This window comes from Pseudozyma flocculosa (assembly GCF_000417875.1).
Source record: "Pseudozyma flocculosa PF-1 unplaced genomic scaffold scaffold00003, whole genome shotgun sequence".
Lineage (NCBI taxonomy): Eukaryota > Fungi > Basidiomycota > Ustilaginomycetes > Ustilaginales > Ustilaginaceae > Pseudozyma > Pseudozyma flocculosa.
In genome coordinates, this window is record NW_006920871.1 from 507,367 (window position 1) to 523,024 (window position 15,658).

The 15,658-nt window shown below is 64.6% G+C and overlaps 4 protein-coding genes across 4 annotated transcripts; 1 reads left to right on the plus strand and 3 right to left on the minus strand.

The window, feature by feature from the left end:
- Positions 1-1,019: 1,019 nt before the first annotated feature.
- PFL1_01290 (uncharacterized protein) lies at positions 1,020-2,756 on the minus strand (the record flags this gene model as incomplete). The annotated part of the gene is made up of 1 exon (XM_007878793.1): positions 1,020-2,756. One exon carries the CDS (start codon positions 2,754-2,756, stop codon positions 1,020-1,022), a length of 1,737 nt encoding a protein of 578 aa, XP_007876984.1.
- A 1,627-nt stretch (positions 2,757-4,383) lies between these two features.
- Positions 4,384-6,575, minus strand: PFL1_01291 (uncharacterized protein; the record flags this gene model as incomplete). Its single annotated transcript, XM_007878794.1, has 5 exons — positions 4,384-5,739; positions 5,836-5,942; positions 6,037-6,149; positions 6,256-6,292; positions 6,392-6,575. The coding sequence occupies 5 exons, from the start codon at positions 6,573-6,575 to the stop codon at positions 4,384-4,386; spliced, it is 1,797 nt and encodes a 598-aa protein (XP_007876985.1).
- Positions 6,576-7,927: 1,352 nt separating this feature from the next.
- On the minus strand, positions 7,928-10,831 carry PFL1_01292 (uncharacterized protein; the record flags this gene model as incomplete). The annotated part of the gene is made up of 3 exons (XM_007878795.1): positions 7,928-10,006; positions 10,161-10,269; positions 10,620-10,831. The coding sequence occupies 3 exons, from the start codon at positions 10,829-10,831 to the stop codon at positions 7,928-7,930; spliced, it is 2,400 nt and encodes a 799-aa protein (XP_007876986.1).
- Positions 10,832-12,795: 1,964 nt separating this feature from the next.
- PFL1_01293 (uncharacterized protein) lies at positions 12,796-15,357 on the plus strand (the record flags this gene model as incomplete). Its single annotated transcript, XM_007878796.1, has 1 exon — positions 12,796-15,357. The coding sequence occupies one exon, from the start codon at positions 12,796-12,798 to the stop codon at positions 15,355-15,357; it is 2,562 nt and encodes an 853-aa protein (XP_007876987.1).
- Between the last annotated feature and the right edge of the window lie 301 nt (positions 15,358-15,658).

The following is a 15,658-nucleotide window of genomic DNA, read 5'->3' on the forward strand; positions in this document are numbered from 1 at the left end:
GGCGGTGGCCGTGGCGTTGGCGTGGGACGGGGGGAAGGGGACGGGGGGGGGGGGCGGACGCAGGGCCGAGGCGGGGATGGGGCGGGGCGGCTGACTGCGAGAAAAGTTTTGGTCGTCGTGCTGGCCCCGCCCCTGCCCCCGCCCCCCTTTTTTCCCAGCTTTTGGGCGGCGGCTCTTCCGAGCGGCCCAACCGGCCTACCGCGGCCTGGCTTGGCGGTGCAGGCCACCCGCGTCTATCCATGACAAAAAGGATCTGGTCCGACTCGACGCAGCCATGCTTGCCGGCTTGCAAGCCTTTTGCTTGCTTCTCGCGGGCACAACGTCGTCAGTTGGCTCTTCTCGTGACGACATGCGAGGCCCTAGATCTCTTTCCTCTTGAAAGCGCACAGCGTTGCGAGCTTGGCGACGGGCGGCTCGACGTGTGACCGGTGCGCTGCCCGCGATGTGAATCTGTCGGGAGCCCGTCGTGTGGGCCCATCCCCTGCGCTGGTTTGCCCTGCTTCTTCCATGTCCTCGAGCGTTGCCTGCCAGGTCTTCTTGGCACCAAGCCTTCAACATAGCAGATCAAAGCCTCTACAAGCTCGTCACCATCTCCATGTCGTCGTGCTGCTGTCCACAAGCACACACCTGTCTCCTCAAACGAGCGACAGATACGACGGCCAGGAGGGGCGGCCCTGCCCATGATTACGCTGACGCCTCCACCCGCAGAACGCACGACAAACGGACGCGACGGTCGACATCCTGGCAGCCTGACCTGGCTATGCCGAGATCGCCACGCGACCACGGTCCTTGCCCCGTGATAGAAGGATAAGCAGCGTGATGCTGATTCTGAGAGACACGTGCGCTAGCTGTACAAATACACAAGAGGTCGTGTGGTGCGTACTCCTGATCGGATCGAAAGCTGGACATGGAAGGCGTCGTGAGGGGTGCGGAACTGGTATACGGAGCAAGTCGTGTAGGGGTCGTCAAAAGGGCAGGTACAGATCGAGGCTCGACAAGTAGGGCGGACGGACGGGCCATTACTTGTCCAGCTGCTGGTAGTCTACGTTGGAGACCTGCTGTCCGGGCGTGAGGGCCTCCTTCTTCTCCATCGACTCCTGCATCGACGACGGGTTGCTGGCCTCGACGTCGCGCGGGACGTTGATCTCCTGCTGGGACCAGTCCTCGCTCTCCCAGCTCTTGGGCTCGAGGAACATGGCGCCTTCGGACAGCTTGATGCCTCCCTCGACGGGCCAGATCTGGCACAGCAAGAGGTAGACGAGACCCGAAGTGAGGAAGCCGACGGGGTACGCCAGGATGTAGATCCTCTCGGCCGCCACCGAGACGTCGGCGCCGAGGACGCCGGCGAAGCCCGTCACCGATACGGCGATGCCGGCCAGGTAGGCGATGAAGGCGCGCGGGTTGACGCCGCCGCAGTAGTGGTACTGGCTCGGGGCGGTGGGTTGCGACTTTTTGGACGCCGCCGAGAAGAGCGAAGGGACGTTGAGGACGCCGCGGCGGACGATGTAGTAGTCGAAGACGACGCAGCCCGAGATCGACGAGAGGAAGAGGCTGTAGGCTGAGAGGTAGGTGGCGAAGCTGTTCGAGTCCTTGGTGAGGTGCCAGGGGCACATGGCGAAACCGACGGCGGCCGCGACAAACGAGCCGCGTCGGATGGTGATGTAGCGCGGCAAGAGGGCGGCCAGGTCGTGGCCGGCGCTGAGCGAGTTGGCGGCGACATTGGTGCCGATCTGGCCCACGACAAAGGCGAGGGCGATGAAGAAGACGCCAGCCCGCGACTTGGAGTCGTACGGGTCGATGTCGAGGCGGGCGCCGAGCAGGTCGACGGGGTTCCAGATGACCTTGCCGTAGATGACGGTCGAGGACGAGGCGATGATGATGCCGCAGAACGACGTCAAGCTAAAGGTGAGCGGGATGGCAAAGAGCTGGCTGTAGGTGACGCTCCTCGTCGACTTGGCCATCCTCGAGAGGTCGGGGATGTTGAGGACGAGCGTGGCCATGTTGGAGATGCACGAAAAGAGGGCCGACAGGAACTTCCAGCTGAACTCGGTGCCCCTGACTGTGGCGGGCTGCTTGACAATGGGGCCGAGTCCGCCAGCGTCGGCGATCGACCACGCAAAGAAGGAAATGGCGGCGATGGGCACCACCACCGACTTGACGGTGAAGAACCACTTGACGTCCTGCGGCTTGAGGTAGACGATGGGCAGCGAGATGAGCGAGAACAGGAAGAACGATAGAAAGTCGCGCGTCGTGACGCCGGCCGAGTCCGAGAGGCCGTTGTGGATGTTGTTGTAGGAGGGGGCGAGACACCGCAGCACCAACGTGATGCACTGGCCGCCGATGTACGACTGCACGCCGTACCAGATGCACGCCATGACGGCCCGGTTCAGGACGGGCCAAGCCGAGCCAAACACGCCGAAACTGGCCCTGACAAGGATGGGGAACGAGCAGTGGTAAACGGCACCCACGCGCGCCGTCAGGACGACGAGGAAGGCGACGAGGGTGTAGCCGACAATGATGGCGGCCCATGCCTGCGCCCAGCTGAGGCCGGCGCTGGTGGCCGTCGAGGCGATGAGGAACGTCGAGAGGTTGAGGCCATCAGAGATCCAGAACGCCACAAACGCCCACGACCCCCACGAGCGGCGGGAGGGTGGCACGGGGAGGAGGTCCTCGTTGCGCATGAACGACTGCGCCCGCGTCTCGCCGGGGAGGCGCTCGCTGCCCTTGACCTGGAGGGCCCGTAACAGTCTCGACATGGTGGTCCGCGGGGTTTGCCTGATGAGGGCTGTCGAGTGGTGGTGTGAGAGCGCAGGCGAATGGAGGTCGGAGGTCGGCTGCAGAGGCTGGGTTCGAGGTGCGGAAGGGAGGGACGACGTCGAGCAGGTGTAGAGTGGCAGGGCGAGGGGGGAGGGGGCAGTGGGATCAGGTTCGAGGGGCTTGGAGAGAGGCGGAGGGCCTGAGAGTGCCGGTCAGGTCTACCTATTCATATACCGGGCGCTGATGGAAGCCCGAGATGGCGAAGCCAGCTATGTGCGGTCGAAGCGGGGGGAAAGGGCCACCGGCGGCCTGCTGGTGTCGTGCTGCGACGAGGTCGGGCAACGACGCCAGGGAAGCGGCAGCGACGGCGAGCGCCGTATCTCTGAGCGAGTCAGGGCCACATGTCGATGGATGGAACGGGGACGGGCAGACGAGGTACTGTAGAGGCGAGGCAGGGCAGCGCAGCCAGGCCAGGCCTACGTACACCCACCCACTACTACTGTGCTACCGGTAGCGGCGTCGGCGGCGGCGGCATCGTGGCGTTGCATCTAAATGGCCGCCTTCCTTATCTCGCATCCTGACACCTCTTCCCCCCGCGCCCTTTGACGTCCCGCTTGTAGAGGGGCTAAGCGGTCCCGTTTTTAAAGACGGCCGAGTCGCCTGCTTCTGCCCTCTGTATGTAGGCTGCCGGCAGCGGCTGCGGGTGAGTGGGTGGTGAAGAAGAAGGGGCGCGGGCGAGCTGCCAGGCCTGGCACCGTTAGGCTCGCAATCTGGCCCGCGGTCCTGCCCCGGGCGCTCTCTCTTTCGCGCTCTGTGCTGCCTCTTCTTCTTTCCTCTCCTTGTCTGCCTCGCTTGCCGGCTCCATGTGAAATGGAAAGCGAGGCCCAGGCAAGGGGAAGCGGGGCGGGCGAGGAGTCACAGAGGCGGAGGCGGGGTCGGGGTCGGGGGCCCGACGAGCGTTATCGGGTGAGATTCCCTGCCTTGGATTCGACGAATCAGCAGTCGAGCTTGCCTCGCCTCGCCACACGAAGGAACGGCAACTCGGCCGTGACCCCGTCGACGTACACTACCCCGCAAAATCCGGCGCCTCCTCCTTGCCGCGGGTCGTCATCGTCGTCGGCCTGCCCTGCCCTGCCTCACCTTCCAACACCATCGTCGTGCCTTAGGACCAGCCGCTCGTGCGACCAGACTGCCGGGATCGAAGCTACACTTGGCGCCGGCGCGGCTTATCGCTATCACGAGCCACTCTTATCCCTGAACGGCGCTCGCCATGTGGGCGCCGGCCACGCCCCGAATCAAGCTCAATCGTCGCTCGAAGGGATGCGCGTTTGGACTCTCCTGTCATGTACAGAGCCTGTCCAGCACAAGAGCGGCGGGCTATGGCTTCACGGCGGAGCGGCGATATGCTCGGTACAGCTGATTGAACCGTTTCCGTGCCCACGCGAGGCACGACATGCGCTGATATGGACAGCAACAGGTCCGCATCAGCCCATGTCCAAGGCACAGGAACTCGTAGGCGCAGACATGGCTCAGGTGACGATGTATAGATCGATTCCGCAGGAACGGCAGCTCCGATCGAAAAGAAAGCATTAACGGCAACAGCGAAGCCCGGCCCCCTGTGGCCCTCTAGAAGAACTCGCGATCCGTGACGCAGCCCTCGCTGGCGTTCTGGACGTCGCGTGCAAACTTGTACAGCCAGCCGCGCTTGACCTTGATCGTCTTGCCCTTCTTGGTCTGCTCCCATTCCTTTCTCCGGCTGGCCAGCTCGGCCTCGTCGACCTGCAGGTTGATCTCGCGCGTGGCGGCGTCAATCGTAATCTTGTCGCCGTCGCGCACCAGCGCAATCGGTCCACCCTCGGCCGCCTCGGGGACGACGTGTCCCGTACAGAAGCCGTGCGAGGCCCCAGAGAAGCGTCCGTCGGTGATGAGCGCCACCGTCTTGCCCAGCCCGGCTCCCATGATGGCCGCCGTGGGGCCGAGCATCTCCGGCATGCCCGGTCCTCCCTTTGGCCCGACGTAGCGGATCACCACGACCGAGCCGTGCGTGATGTGGCCGTTGGCGATGCTGTCGACGATGCCCTCCTCGCCGTCAAAGACCTTGGCCACACCCTCAAACTGCAGGCCCTCCTTGCCCGTCAGCTTGCTCACCGCTCCACCGGGACACAGCGAGCCGCGCATGATGGTGAGGTGGCCCGTGGGCTTGAGCGGTCGCTCGATGGGGTGGATGATGTCCTGCGTCTCAAAGTCGAGCGGCTCGACGTCGGCCAGGTTCTCGCGCATCGTCTTGCCCGTGACCGTCATGACGTCGCCGTGGAGCAGGTCGGTGTGGTCGAGCAGGTACTTGAGCACGCGCGGGATGCCTCCGATCTTGTGCAGGTCCTCCATAAAGTAGCGTCCCGACGGCTTGAGGTCGGCGAGGAAGGGCGTCTTGTCTCCGATCCTCTGGAAGTCGTCGATGGTCAGGTCAATGTCTCCCGCCCGCGCGACGGCGATGAGGTGGAGCACGGCGTTGGTCGAGCCGCCGAGGATGTGCGTGACGGTGATGGCATTCTCAAACGCCTCCTTGGTCATGATGTCGCGCGGCTTGAGGTCGAGCGCGAGCAGGTTCTTGATCGCCTCTCCGACGCGCAGGCACTCCTGGATCTTCTCCGGGTACACGGCGGGCGTGCTCGAGGTGAGCGGCAGACCCATGCCCATGACCTCGATCGCCGTCGAGAGCGTGTTGGCGGTGTACATGCCGCCGCAGGCGCCGGGGCCGGGGCACGAGTTGCGGATAATGTCGACGCGCTCCTCGGCAGTGATCTTGCCCGCTGCGTAGGCTCCCGAAGCCTCGAAGTTGTCGGCGACGTTGCAGCTGTCTCCCTTCTTGCGGCCCATGCCGGGGATGTCCATGTTGTGCGTTCCAGGCTGGATCGTGCCGCCGTAGACGATGATCGATGGGCGGTTGTGTCGCATGCAGGCAATCATGCAGCCGGGCATGTTCTGTGCGAGGGGCGGCGGGCGCCAAAAGACGTTACGCTCCAGTCAGCCTCGCTATTCTTCCCCGCTCTTCAGGCCGACCGGTCTCCGCTGGCTCACCTTATCACAGCCGGGGATCGAGACGTTGGCGTCGTGGTACTGTGCCATGGTGATGGTCTCGATCGAATCGGCGATGAGCTCTCGCGAGGGCAGCGAGTAGTTCATGCCTATTGACGCACGGGAAAGAGGACAGAGCGATGATCGGCGTCAGGGGGACGATCTGCAGCACGCGGCCGTTGCAATGCCCAGGGATCCACTCACCAGGCCCGCCCATGGTGATGGCGTCCGAGACACCGACAGTGTTGTTCTGCAGACCGACCAGGCCGGCGGCCTCGCAACCCTCCTTGATCTTCTTTCCAAACTCGAGCAGGTGGCTGCAGGCACGATGGAACGGAAGGGAGAGTGGCGACTGTCAGCAAGGACTGGCTTTTCCCCAATTTCGTCTTCGACGATGCGAACGGTCGAATCGGGGGTGCTCACGTGTTGCAAGGGTTGCCCTCCCACCAGACCGATGAGACTGTGTCAGGATGGACGAGCGAAGAGGGAACCGAGATCAGCCTCGCCTTCTCCCCTCCGGCTTTAGTCGCGTTGGTGGTACAGCCATGGCGCTACTCACTTCCGACCTGTGCCTTGTCAAAGTCGTCTACGGTGAGGCCGCAGGCGTGGAGCATCGACTGCGCACCGCCCTTGTCGACGCTCTGGGTGATGAAGGAGCTGATCTTGTTGAGCTTGGGCGCATCGCCGCTGGCGCCGTTCGAGGGCCGCGACGGCGTGCGGATCTCGACCTGACCGGGAGCCATGGCGGAGGTTGTTGAGGAGTGGAGCGGCCGGGAGGTGAAGGAGGTTGTCCGAGGCCGGTGGTAGAAGTTGCTGAATCCTCGTGGAGAGAGAGCGTCGCACGAGCAGTGAAGGGAGCGAGCAGGATGTCGAGGACAGGGGGCGAGAGTTTTGGGGAGTAGGTGGGTCCAAAGGAGAAGAGGAGAAGAAGAGGAGGCCTAGGCTTATGTAGGTAGTGCGGAAGAGGGATGCTGCCTGCAGGAGTGGATAGTAGTGTGGCCCTGAGCGGCGAGCTGGCGTCTAGAGACGAGCGGGGGGACAGGTTGGGGATACCGGACAGAAGACAGCGTGGGGGATGGAGGGATGGAGCAGGCAGGCCGCCCGGCGGACGGGCAGGCGGGGACACCAAGGGGCAACGAGGACGGTTGGGGGCGGCAGTCGAGCGCAGCGGGGCAGAAAGTCGCCGGTCGTCCGAGTGCGGGGAAGAGCCCTCGCTGGCCGCCCGCCCGCCTGCCTGCCTGGCTCCCGGGCCAACCAGCAAAGCAGCGAGGCCTGCCTGCCAGCCTTTGATCCTCGGTCGCCCTCGCCCTCGCCCTCGGAATCGACCCGCTCTGTACGTGGGTGCTGCTGATTAACGGTCCCTTGCTGCAAGACAGATAGACCGACGACGCCTCGATGGTAGTGAGCCTTTTGTTTGCGCGTGCCGTCGAGCTTGGTCCGGCACGCACTACTCAGGCGCCAGGCAGGAGGGGAGCTACAAAGGCTGATGTTTGAGCGTGGCGACGGCACGAATAGCGGTAGCCGCTCATTTGACCGAGCAAGGCCAGCCAGCCAATCCCAGCTGGCCGGTTTGAGCATCGCCTTCCCCCACGCCGAGGGCATCCCACCGGCCGGCCCGACTCTTCGGCTGGCCTTCTTTCCCTCTATTTTGCGGCTCCCAACCTTCGCCATCGGGGCGGGCGCTCGGGCCGTCGGGCGCAGGACACAGGCAGCGTCTTCCCTGCACGCCATCGGGGCCAGACAGGCTTCGGGTTCACGTCGTTCCGCATTCGAGACGCACCGACCAGGCAGACACGGTCGGGCTAGTTTAGGCTAGGCGAGCCCCGAGCCCAAGCCCAAGCCCAGGTTGGCACGGCACAACTGGGCACGGCACCACGGCGGCGGGCGCAGCAGAGAAGTGGATATCAAAGGGATGCGCGCGGGCGGTTTTTCGCTTTTCGTCAGAATGCTTCGTCACGCCGGGACATATCTACAGCGAGTCCCCGGTCAAACTGGTGGTGTACAGAAGGAGAGGGGGGGCGCGCGAGAGGAAAGGGATCGGAACGGGGTTGAGGGAAGGGGGAGTGGAAAGGGGGAAGGGGGGGCTGCACGATCCTCATGCAGAGACGCCGCGCTTCTTGGCCTCGGCGGCCATGAGGTTGAGCGCCGAGCCGGCCTTGAACCAGCCAATCTGGTTCTCGTTGTACGAGTGGGTCAGCGGGATCTCGTCCTTGCTGCCGTCCTTGTGCTTGGCCACCAGCGTGATGATGCTGCCGGGGGCAAACTCGGTGACGCCAACAAGGTCGACCAGGTCGTCGCCGCGCACCTTGTCGTAGTCGGCCGGGTTCTGGAACTCGAGGGCGAGCAGGCCCTGCTTCTTGAGGTTGGTGTTGTGGATACGGGCAAAGCTGCGAACGATGACAGCGCAGCCGCCGAGGTAACGGGGCTCGAGGGCGGCGTGCTCACGCGAGGAGCCCTCACCGTAGTTCTCGTCGCCGATGACAACCCACGGCTTGCCCTGGTCGCGGTACGAGATGGCGGTAGCCGGGACCGGGCCCCACTCGCCCGAGAAGACATTCTGGACCTCGTTGGCCTTGCCGTTGACCTCGTTGATGGCGCCAATCAGGCAGTTGTTGGAGATGTTCTGCAGGTGGCCACGGTACTTGAGCCACGGGCCACCGGCCGAGATGTGGTCAGTGGTGCACTTGCCCTTGGCCTTGATCAGGACGGGGCAGTCGGTGGGGTTCTTGCCGTCCCACGGCTTGAAGGGCTCCAGCTTCTGCAGGCGGTCCGACTTGGGGTCGACGGCGACCTCGATCGAGGCGCGGTCCTCCGGGGGAGCCTGGAACGTGTTCTCGCCAGCGTCGTAGCCGCGAGGGGGCAGCTCCTTGCCAGAGGGGTCCGAAAACTTGAACTCTTTGCCGTCGGCGCCCTTGAGCGAGTCGGTGAGCGGGTTGAAGGTGAGGCGACCGGCAAAGGCCATGGCGGTGACAAGGTCGGGCGAGGCGACAAAGGCGTGGGTGGCCGGGTTGGCGTCGTTACGGCCGGTGAAGTTGCGGTTGTACGACGTGATGATCGAGTTCTTCTCGCCCTTGGGCACGTCGGTTCGGTCCCACTGACCGATGCAGGGGCCGCAGGCGTTGGCGAGGACCATGCCGCCGGCGTTCTCGAGCGTCTCCATGATGCCGTCGCGCTGGATGGTGGCGCGGATCTGCTCGGAACCGGGGGTGATGGTGAACTTGGCCTTGGTCTTGAGGCCGTGGGCGAGGGCCTCCTCGGCGATCGAGGCCGAGCGGCTCATGTCCTCGTACGACGAGTTGGTGCACGAGCCGATCAGCGAGACCTTGAGCTCCTCGGGCCAGTCGTTCTTCTTGACCTCCTCGGCAAACTTGGAGATGGGGGTGGCAAGGTCAGGGGTAAAGGGGCCGTTGATGTGGGGCTCGAGCTCGCTGAGGTTGATCTCGAGGTGCGAGTCGTACTCGGCGCCCTGGTCGGGCAGCAGGTTCTTCTGGAAGCCCTTGGCCAGGTCGGCAATGTCGGCACGCTTGGTGGCGCGCAGGTAGTCGCCCATGCGCTCGTTGTAGGGGAAGACGGAGGTGGTGGCACCAATCTCGGCACCCATGTTGCAGATGGTGGCCATACCCGTGCACGAGAGCGACTCGACACCGGGTCCCTTGTACTCGATGATGGCACCGGTACCGCCCTTGACGGTGAGCTCGCCGGCCACCTTGAGGATAATGTCCTTGGGCGTCGTCCAGCCGCTCATCTTGCCCTTGAGCTCGACACCAATGACCTTGGGGCACTTGAGCTCCCAGGGAATGTTGGCCATGACGTCGACGGCGTCGGCTCCTCCGACACCGCAGGCAACCATGCCGAGACCACCGGCGTTGGGGGTGTGCGAGTCGGTGCCAATCATCATACCACCGGGGAAGGCGTAGTTCTCGAGGATGATCTGGTGAATGATGCCGGAGCCGGGCTTCCAGAAGCCGAGGCCGTACTTGGCGGTGCAGGTGGCGAGGAAGTCGTAGACCTCCTTGTTGATGTCAATGGCGCGGGCAAGGTCCTTGGCGCCTCCGATCTGGGCCTCGATCAGGTGGTCGCAGTGCACAGTCGAGGGGACGGCGACCGTGGGGAGGCCGGCCGACATGAACTGGAGCAGGGCCATCTGGGCGGTGGCGTCCTGGCACGCAACTCGCTGTGTGAGGCAAGCGCAGGAGAGGAAGCGGGCGTAGCGAAAGAGGAAGTGGAAGGGGGTTCATGGAGAGTCAGTGGCCTGTCGGTCGTGGAAATAGCGCCCTCGCATTCGAATGACATGGGAGGCCAGAGCCGGTCGACGAGACGGTACTCACGTCGGGTCGGAGCTTGAGGTACGAGTTGCCACGGCTGATCTCCTGAGTCTCGGGCTGGTCAAGGTGTCCGTAGACGATCTTCTCAGCAAGAGTCAGGGGCTGGTTGAGCCTGCAGGAGCGGGCGTGAAAAGCAGACAGTGCGAGGGAGGGAACCAGGTCAGCGGTCTGTTCAGAGGCTCGCGCTTGGTGAAGCGGATCCCGCTCTGTGCTCCTGTGTGGCAAGAAGGCAAGTAGGCCCGCCCTACGTGCGGATGCCATACCGGCGCACCGAGCTGGTAGCGGACGGAGGCCGGCGAGCAGCGAGGAAGGTCCTGAGCCACGAGCGGCCGAGCGCCACTGCTGCCACTGGAGGTTTTTCCCGTCTCCCCTCGCGCGCCACTGCCTCCCAAGAAGCTGTGCAGTTCCGCACTCAAGCGCCGCTGAGCTTGCTTCGCGGCTCTCGAAACCAGCGACACTCACCTGGAGCGGACGACCTTGAGGTTGTCGTCGATGCGCTTGTAGTTGACGTAGTAGCCCTTGCCCTTCTCGAGGGGGCTCATGTCGACCTTCTTGTCAAAGAGGGCGGCGTTGATCTCGGCAGCCTCCTCTGCGACGGTGGCGTAGCCACGCGCGAGGGGCGCCTTGGTGGCCGCACGGAGCGACGAGGATCGCAGGGCACGGAGAGACAGCATGATGGCGGCGAGCTATTCTCTCTTCCTGCAGCGGAGTGCACGGAGACGATGAGAACAGGTGAGGGAGGAAGATGGCGGGAGGGGTGGGGATGCAAAAGAGCAACGGGGGGTGGTGGTGGAAGAGAGAGGGGAGGAAAGAGGGGGCGACGAGCGGCGGAAGATGAATGATATCAGAGAGGGCCAGCAGGGTAGGGGATCGCACAGGCAGGGCCGAAGCGGGTTGGCGGCTGGCGGCTGGAGCTATCCGGGGTTTGGCCTCGGGCAGTGGCCAGCGCAGATCGAGAAAAAGCTTGCCTGCCCGTCCGCCCATCCCTCCGATCCGCTGGCGCGCGGCCCGCCTGCACGTCCAGGCCGCGGGCGACGGTCGACGTCGACCGCCTCGACGACCAACAACCCAGGCAATTTGGTTGGCTGGCTGGCGCCGTACGCACCTGCCTGCCTGCCTGCCTGCTGGGTCTTTCGGTTCGGCTGGCCGGCCACCCTTTCACGCCGGAGCAAGCCGTCGCCAGGTCTCGCCCTCCCATTTCAACCTTTCTGTGGCCGTTTCAATTGGCGCAATACAAAACCCTGCGCGCCCAGCTTAATGCCACCGGGCAAATCGGTCCAGTCAGCTCGCGATGGCCACGGCTGTCTCGAGAACCGGCGCAGCAGGCCAAGCCAAGCCCAGCCAGCTCGGCCGCCTGTCCTACCGAAGCCTGGCCTTGCCCTTTCCCCACACCTTGGCAGCAGGCCTAGGTCGGCCGGATCGCTCGTTTGGTCGCCCAGTACTCAGAGCACGACGGCCTACTACTCCAGCTTTCAATGGGCCAGCGACCAGCCTGTGCCCTACTGTACATACAGGCTGCCTCGGCGTGGGACAACCACAGGGAAGACGCGCAGAGGTTGCGTCGAGTTAAGGAAGAACAGCAGACTCCCTGCTGGACGGCAAGGCGCAACAACCACCACAGAGACGAGCAGGGTCCCGGCCAAGAAGATCTGCTTGGCCAGCAAGCCGGCGTGGAAAAGCCGTCAGCGCCGCGAGGTGAGGCTGCGGCCAATCAGCGCGCAGCCATCTCGAAGCTCGCGTCTGGCAAGGGCGTCGGTCGTCTGCGCGCATCCACGCCCGCTTGGCCGCCTCGTCCGCTGTCGTCGTCCGATCCAACCCGAAATTTGGGAGGCACTTCGGAGCCGGAGACTGGCCGATTGAGGTTGGAATCGGGACGGCCTCAGCCGATAGAGTCGAAAGGGTGGGTCAGCCGCCGGGGTGCTATCGACAGCGACCCCTGCTGGCCTCTGGGTCGCAAGGCGATGAGCACCGACGTACACTCTTCTGTGAGACCATCACGCTCCTCCAGGCGCGCGCGGCCACGATGGAGCAAGCTAGGTGCGGCTGGGACCCTTGACCCTCCTCCTGGCTGGGCGGCGGCGCTGACCGATGGCGTGCCAGGCCACCCAGTCAGGCAGGCCAGGCCGCGAGTGATCTGGCTGAGCGCGCTCGAATCATCCGGACCCGAAGGCACCGGCTGCCTCGCCTCAGGCGGCCGGTTGGGCTGAGCTAAGGGCAGCGCCCGAAATCCCGGTTTTCGGGATGGCCTCGTCAGCAGGCGTGGAATTGGCTGAAGCAAGCAGAGAGGAGCCCAGCCACCGGCAGCAGCCACTCAACCGCGCCGCCTGGTATCGGTGGCTCACGACTCGAGATCGACCCACATCGCTCACCACCACCACAACCACCCGCCCCTCGACCTACAGCTATCCTCGCCTACTCCGGCAGATTATCTCTTCGGGCTCGCTCTTCCGCCCGCAGACCCCTCCTTCATTGCTGCTCAAGCAGCTTCAGCGGCGTTCATCTCTGCGGCGCTTCTGACGAGGGTCTCTCGAGCCATCTTTGTGCCAAACGCGCGACCGCCACCTGGCTTCCGCCTGCCCTCGAGCGTTGCGTTTCGCTGCCGCGCAATCACCCTCTCCATCTCCTGCTTGCAACGCTCATGTTGCGCTCCTTTGCGGCCCGCTCGGGCTCGCGCCTCGGCGCCCTATCGGCATCGTCGGTCGCCTCCACCTCGCGGAGCGGTCTCTGTCAGGCATCAGCTTCTCGCACTCTCACCCAGCTTTCACGGTCGCGAGCTCCCCATCCTGCATCGCGCACCGCTCTCCAGTCTGCACTGTCGACCTCTTTGACGAGAAGCAGCGCACGCCTCTACGCCACCGAGTCGGACAAGGACTCCAAGCAGCCAGAGAAGAAGGACAGCAAGGATGCCGAGAAGAAGGACGAGGACGATACCAAGGAGCGGCTAGAGAAGGAGATCAACAAGGGACTCGAGGACGCGAAGAAGGGCCTGCCCGAGAGCCTCAAGGAGTTCTTCGACAGCGGCAACCAGAAGCCGCCAGCTTCGGACAAGAAGAAGGCGAGCGCGGACGCCGAGGAGTCCGGCGATGGCGAAAAGAAGCCGAAGAAGAAGTCCGGCAGCGGAGCACAGGGCGGCGCCGGCGGGCCCCAGGGCCAGTACACCGAGATTCGCATCAACGCCAACACCATCCTCGCCACTCTCGTCTCGACCTACCTCATCTACCGCCTCACGTCGCCCGAAACTCCCAGCCGAGAGATTACGTGGCAGGAGTTCCGCACCGCCTTCCTTGACAAGGGCCTCGTCGATCGCCTCGTGGTCGTCAACCGCAGCAAGGTCAAGGTGTACCTTCATTCGAACGCGACCGGCTCGATGTACCCCTCTTCGAGCCGCGAGAGCGGCAGCGCCGCCACCGCTGGCGGTCAGAGCCACTACTGGTTCAGCGTCGGCTCCGTCGAGGCGTTTGAGCGCAAGCTCGATGACGCCCAGCGCGAGCTCGAGATCCCCGCCAGCGAGCGCATCCCCGTCGCCTACCACGAGGAGATCTCGACGGGCTCGACGCTGCTCCACTTCGCCCCGACGCTCCTCATCGCTGGTCTCCTGTTCTGGATGACGCGGCGGGCGGCAGGCGGCGGAATGGGTGGTGGCGGCGGCGGCGGACCCGGTGGCATCTTCGGCATCGGCAAATCGCGCGCCAAGATGTTCAACCAGGAGACCGAGGTCAAGACCAAGTTCCGCGACGTCGCCGGCATGGACGAGGCCAAGGAGGAGATCATGGAGTTTGTCAACTTCCTCAAGAAGCCCGAGAAGTACGAGAAGCTCGGCGCCAAGATCCCACGCGGTGCCATCCTCAGCGGCCCGCCGGGTACCGGTAAGACGCTGCTGGCCAAGGCCACTGCTGGCGAGGCCGGCGTGCCCTTCCTCAGTGTCTCCGGCTCCGAGTTTGTCGAGATGTTCGTCGGAGTCGGACCCTCGCGTGTGCGTGACATGTTTGCCAACGCGAAGAAGCACGCGCCGTGCATCATCTTTGTCGACGAGATCGACGCCATCGGCAAGGCGCGTGGCAAGGGCGGCAACTTTGGCGGCAACGATGAGCGCGAGAGCACCCTCAATGAGCTCCTCGTCCAGATGGACGGCTTCGGCACCGAGGAGCACGTCGTCGTCCTCGCCGGTACCAACCGACCGGACGTGCTCGACCCTGCGCTGATGCGGCCCGGACGTTTCGACCGGCACATTGCCATCGACCGGCCCGACATCTCCGGCCGCAAGGACATCTTCAAGGTGCACCTGCGCCCGCTGACGCTGCACTCGTCGACTAACCTCGACCTGCTGGCCGAGAAGCTGTCGACGCTGACGCCCGGCTTCAGCGGCGCCGATGTCGCCAACGTCTGCAACGAGGCGGCGCTCATCGCGGCGCGCGGCGGCGCCGAGGCCATCGAGGAGCACCACTTCGACCAGGCCATCGAGAGGGTCATTGCCGGCCTCGAGCGCAAGAGCCGTGTGCTGAGCCCCGAGGAGAAGAAGACGGTGGCCTACCACGAGGCGGGCCACGCCGTCTGCGGCTGGTTCCTCGAGCACGCCGACCCTCTGCTCAAGGTCTCGATCATCCCGCGCGGCGTCGGCGCGCTCGGATACGCCCAGTACCTGCCCAAGGAGCGCTACCTCTTCTCGACCGAGCAGCTCATTGACCGCATGTGCATGACGCTCGGCGGCCGCGTCTCCGAGGAGATCTTCTTCACCACCATCACCACGGGCGCTCAGGACGACCTGTCCAAGATTACGCGGATGGCGTTTGAGATCTGCGCCTCGTACGGCATGAACAAGGAGCTCGGGCCGATCTCGTACCGCACCGAGCAGGAGAGCATGCACAAGCCCTACTCGGAGAGGACGGGCGAGATGCTCGACTCCGAGGTGCGCAAGATGGTCGCCGAGGCGCACCGCCGCACCACCGACCTCCTCACCAAGCACCGCGCCGACGTTGAAAAGGTGGCGCAGCTCCTCCTCGAGCGTGAGGTCATCACGCGCGAGGACATGCGCAACCTGCTGGGCGTCCGCCCCTTCAAGGGCGCCGACGAGGCCGACCAGTACCTCGACAAGAAGGGCAAGCTGCTGCGCAAGGGCGAGAACAGCGCGCCGCCGCCGCCGCCCGAGGACTTTGGCCAGCCCGAGCTGGCGGCCAAGGGGCAGGAGCCTCCGCAGGCGTAGAAGGTTTCCCCCGCCCCTCTGCTCCCTCCCTCTCATCTCACTCCACCCCTCCTCCTCGTCTCTCTGCCTCCTCCCCTTAGTCGCTCGTTGGCAGCTTGGCAGCGCTGTTGTTTCCTGCCCGTAACGAAAACAGCATGGTAGACTCCCGTCGTTCTGTTGTCGTCGGCCCGCTCCAAGAAAAACATCCCATCTCATGCATGCGTGGTGCCCGTTGGCCGTGTGCGATCATGCGACCCGAGCTGGTCGGCGGGCAGGGACGGAGGAAAGTGGGCGCAGCGTGCTGGATCGACGATAGTGGCCG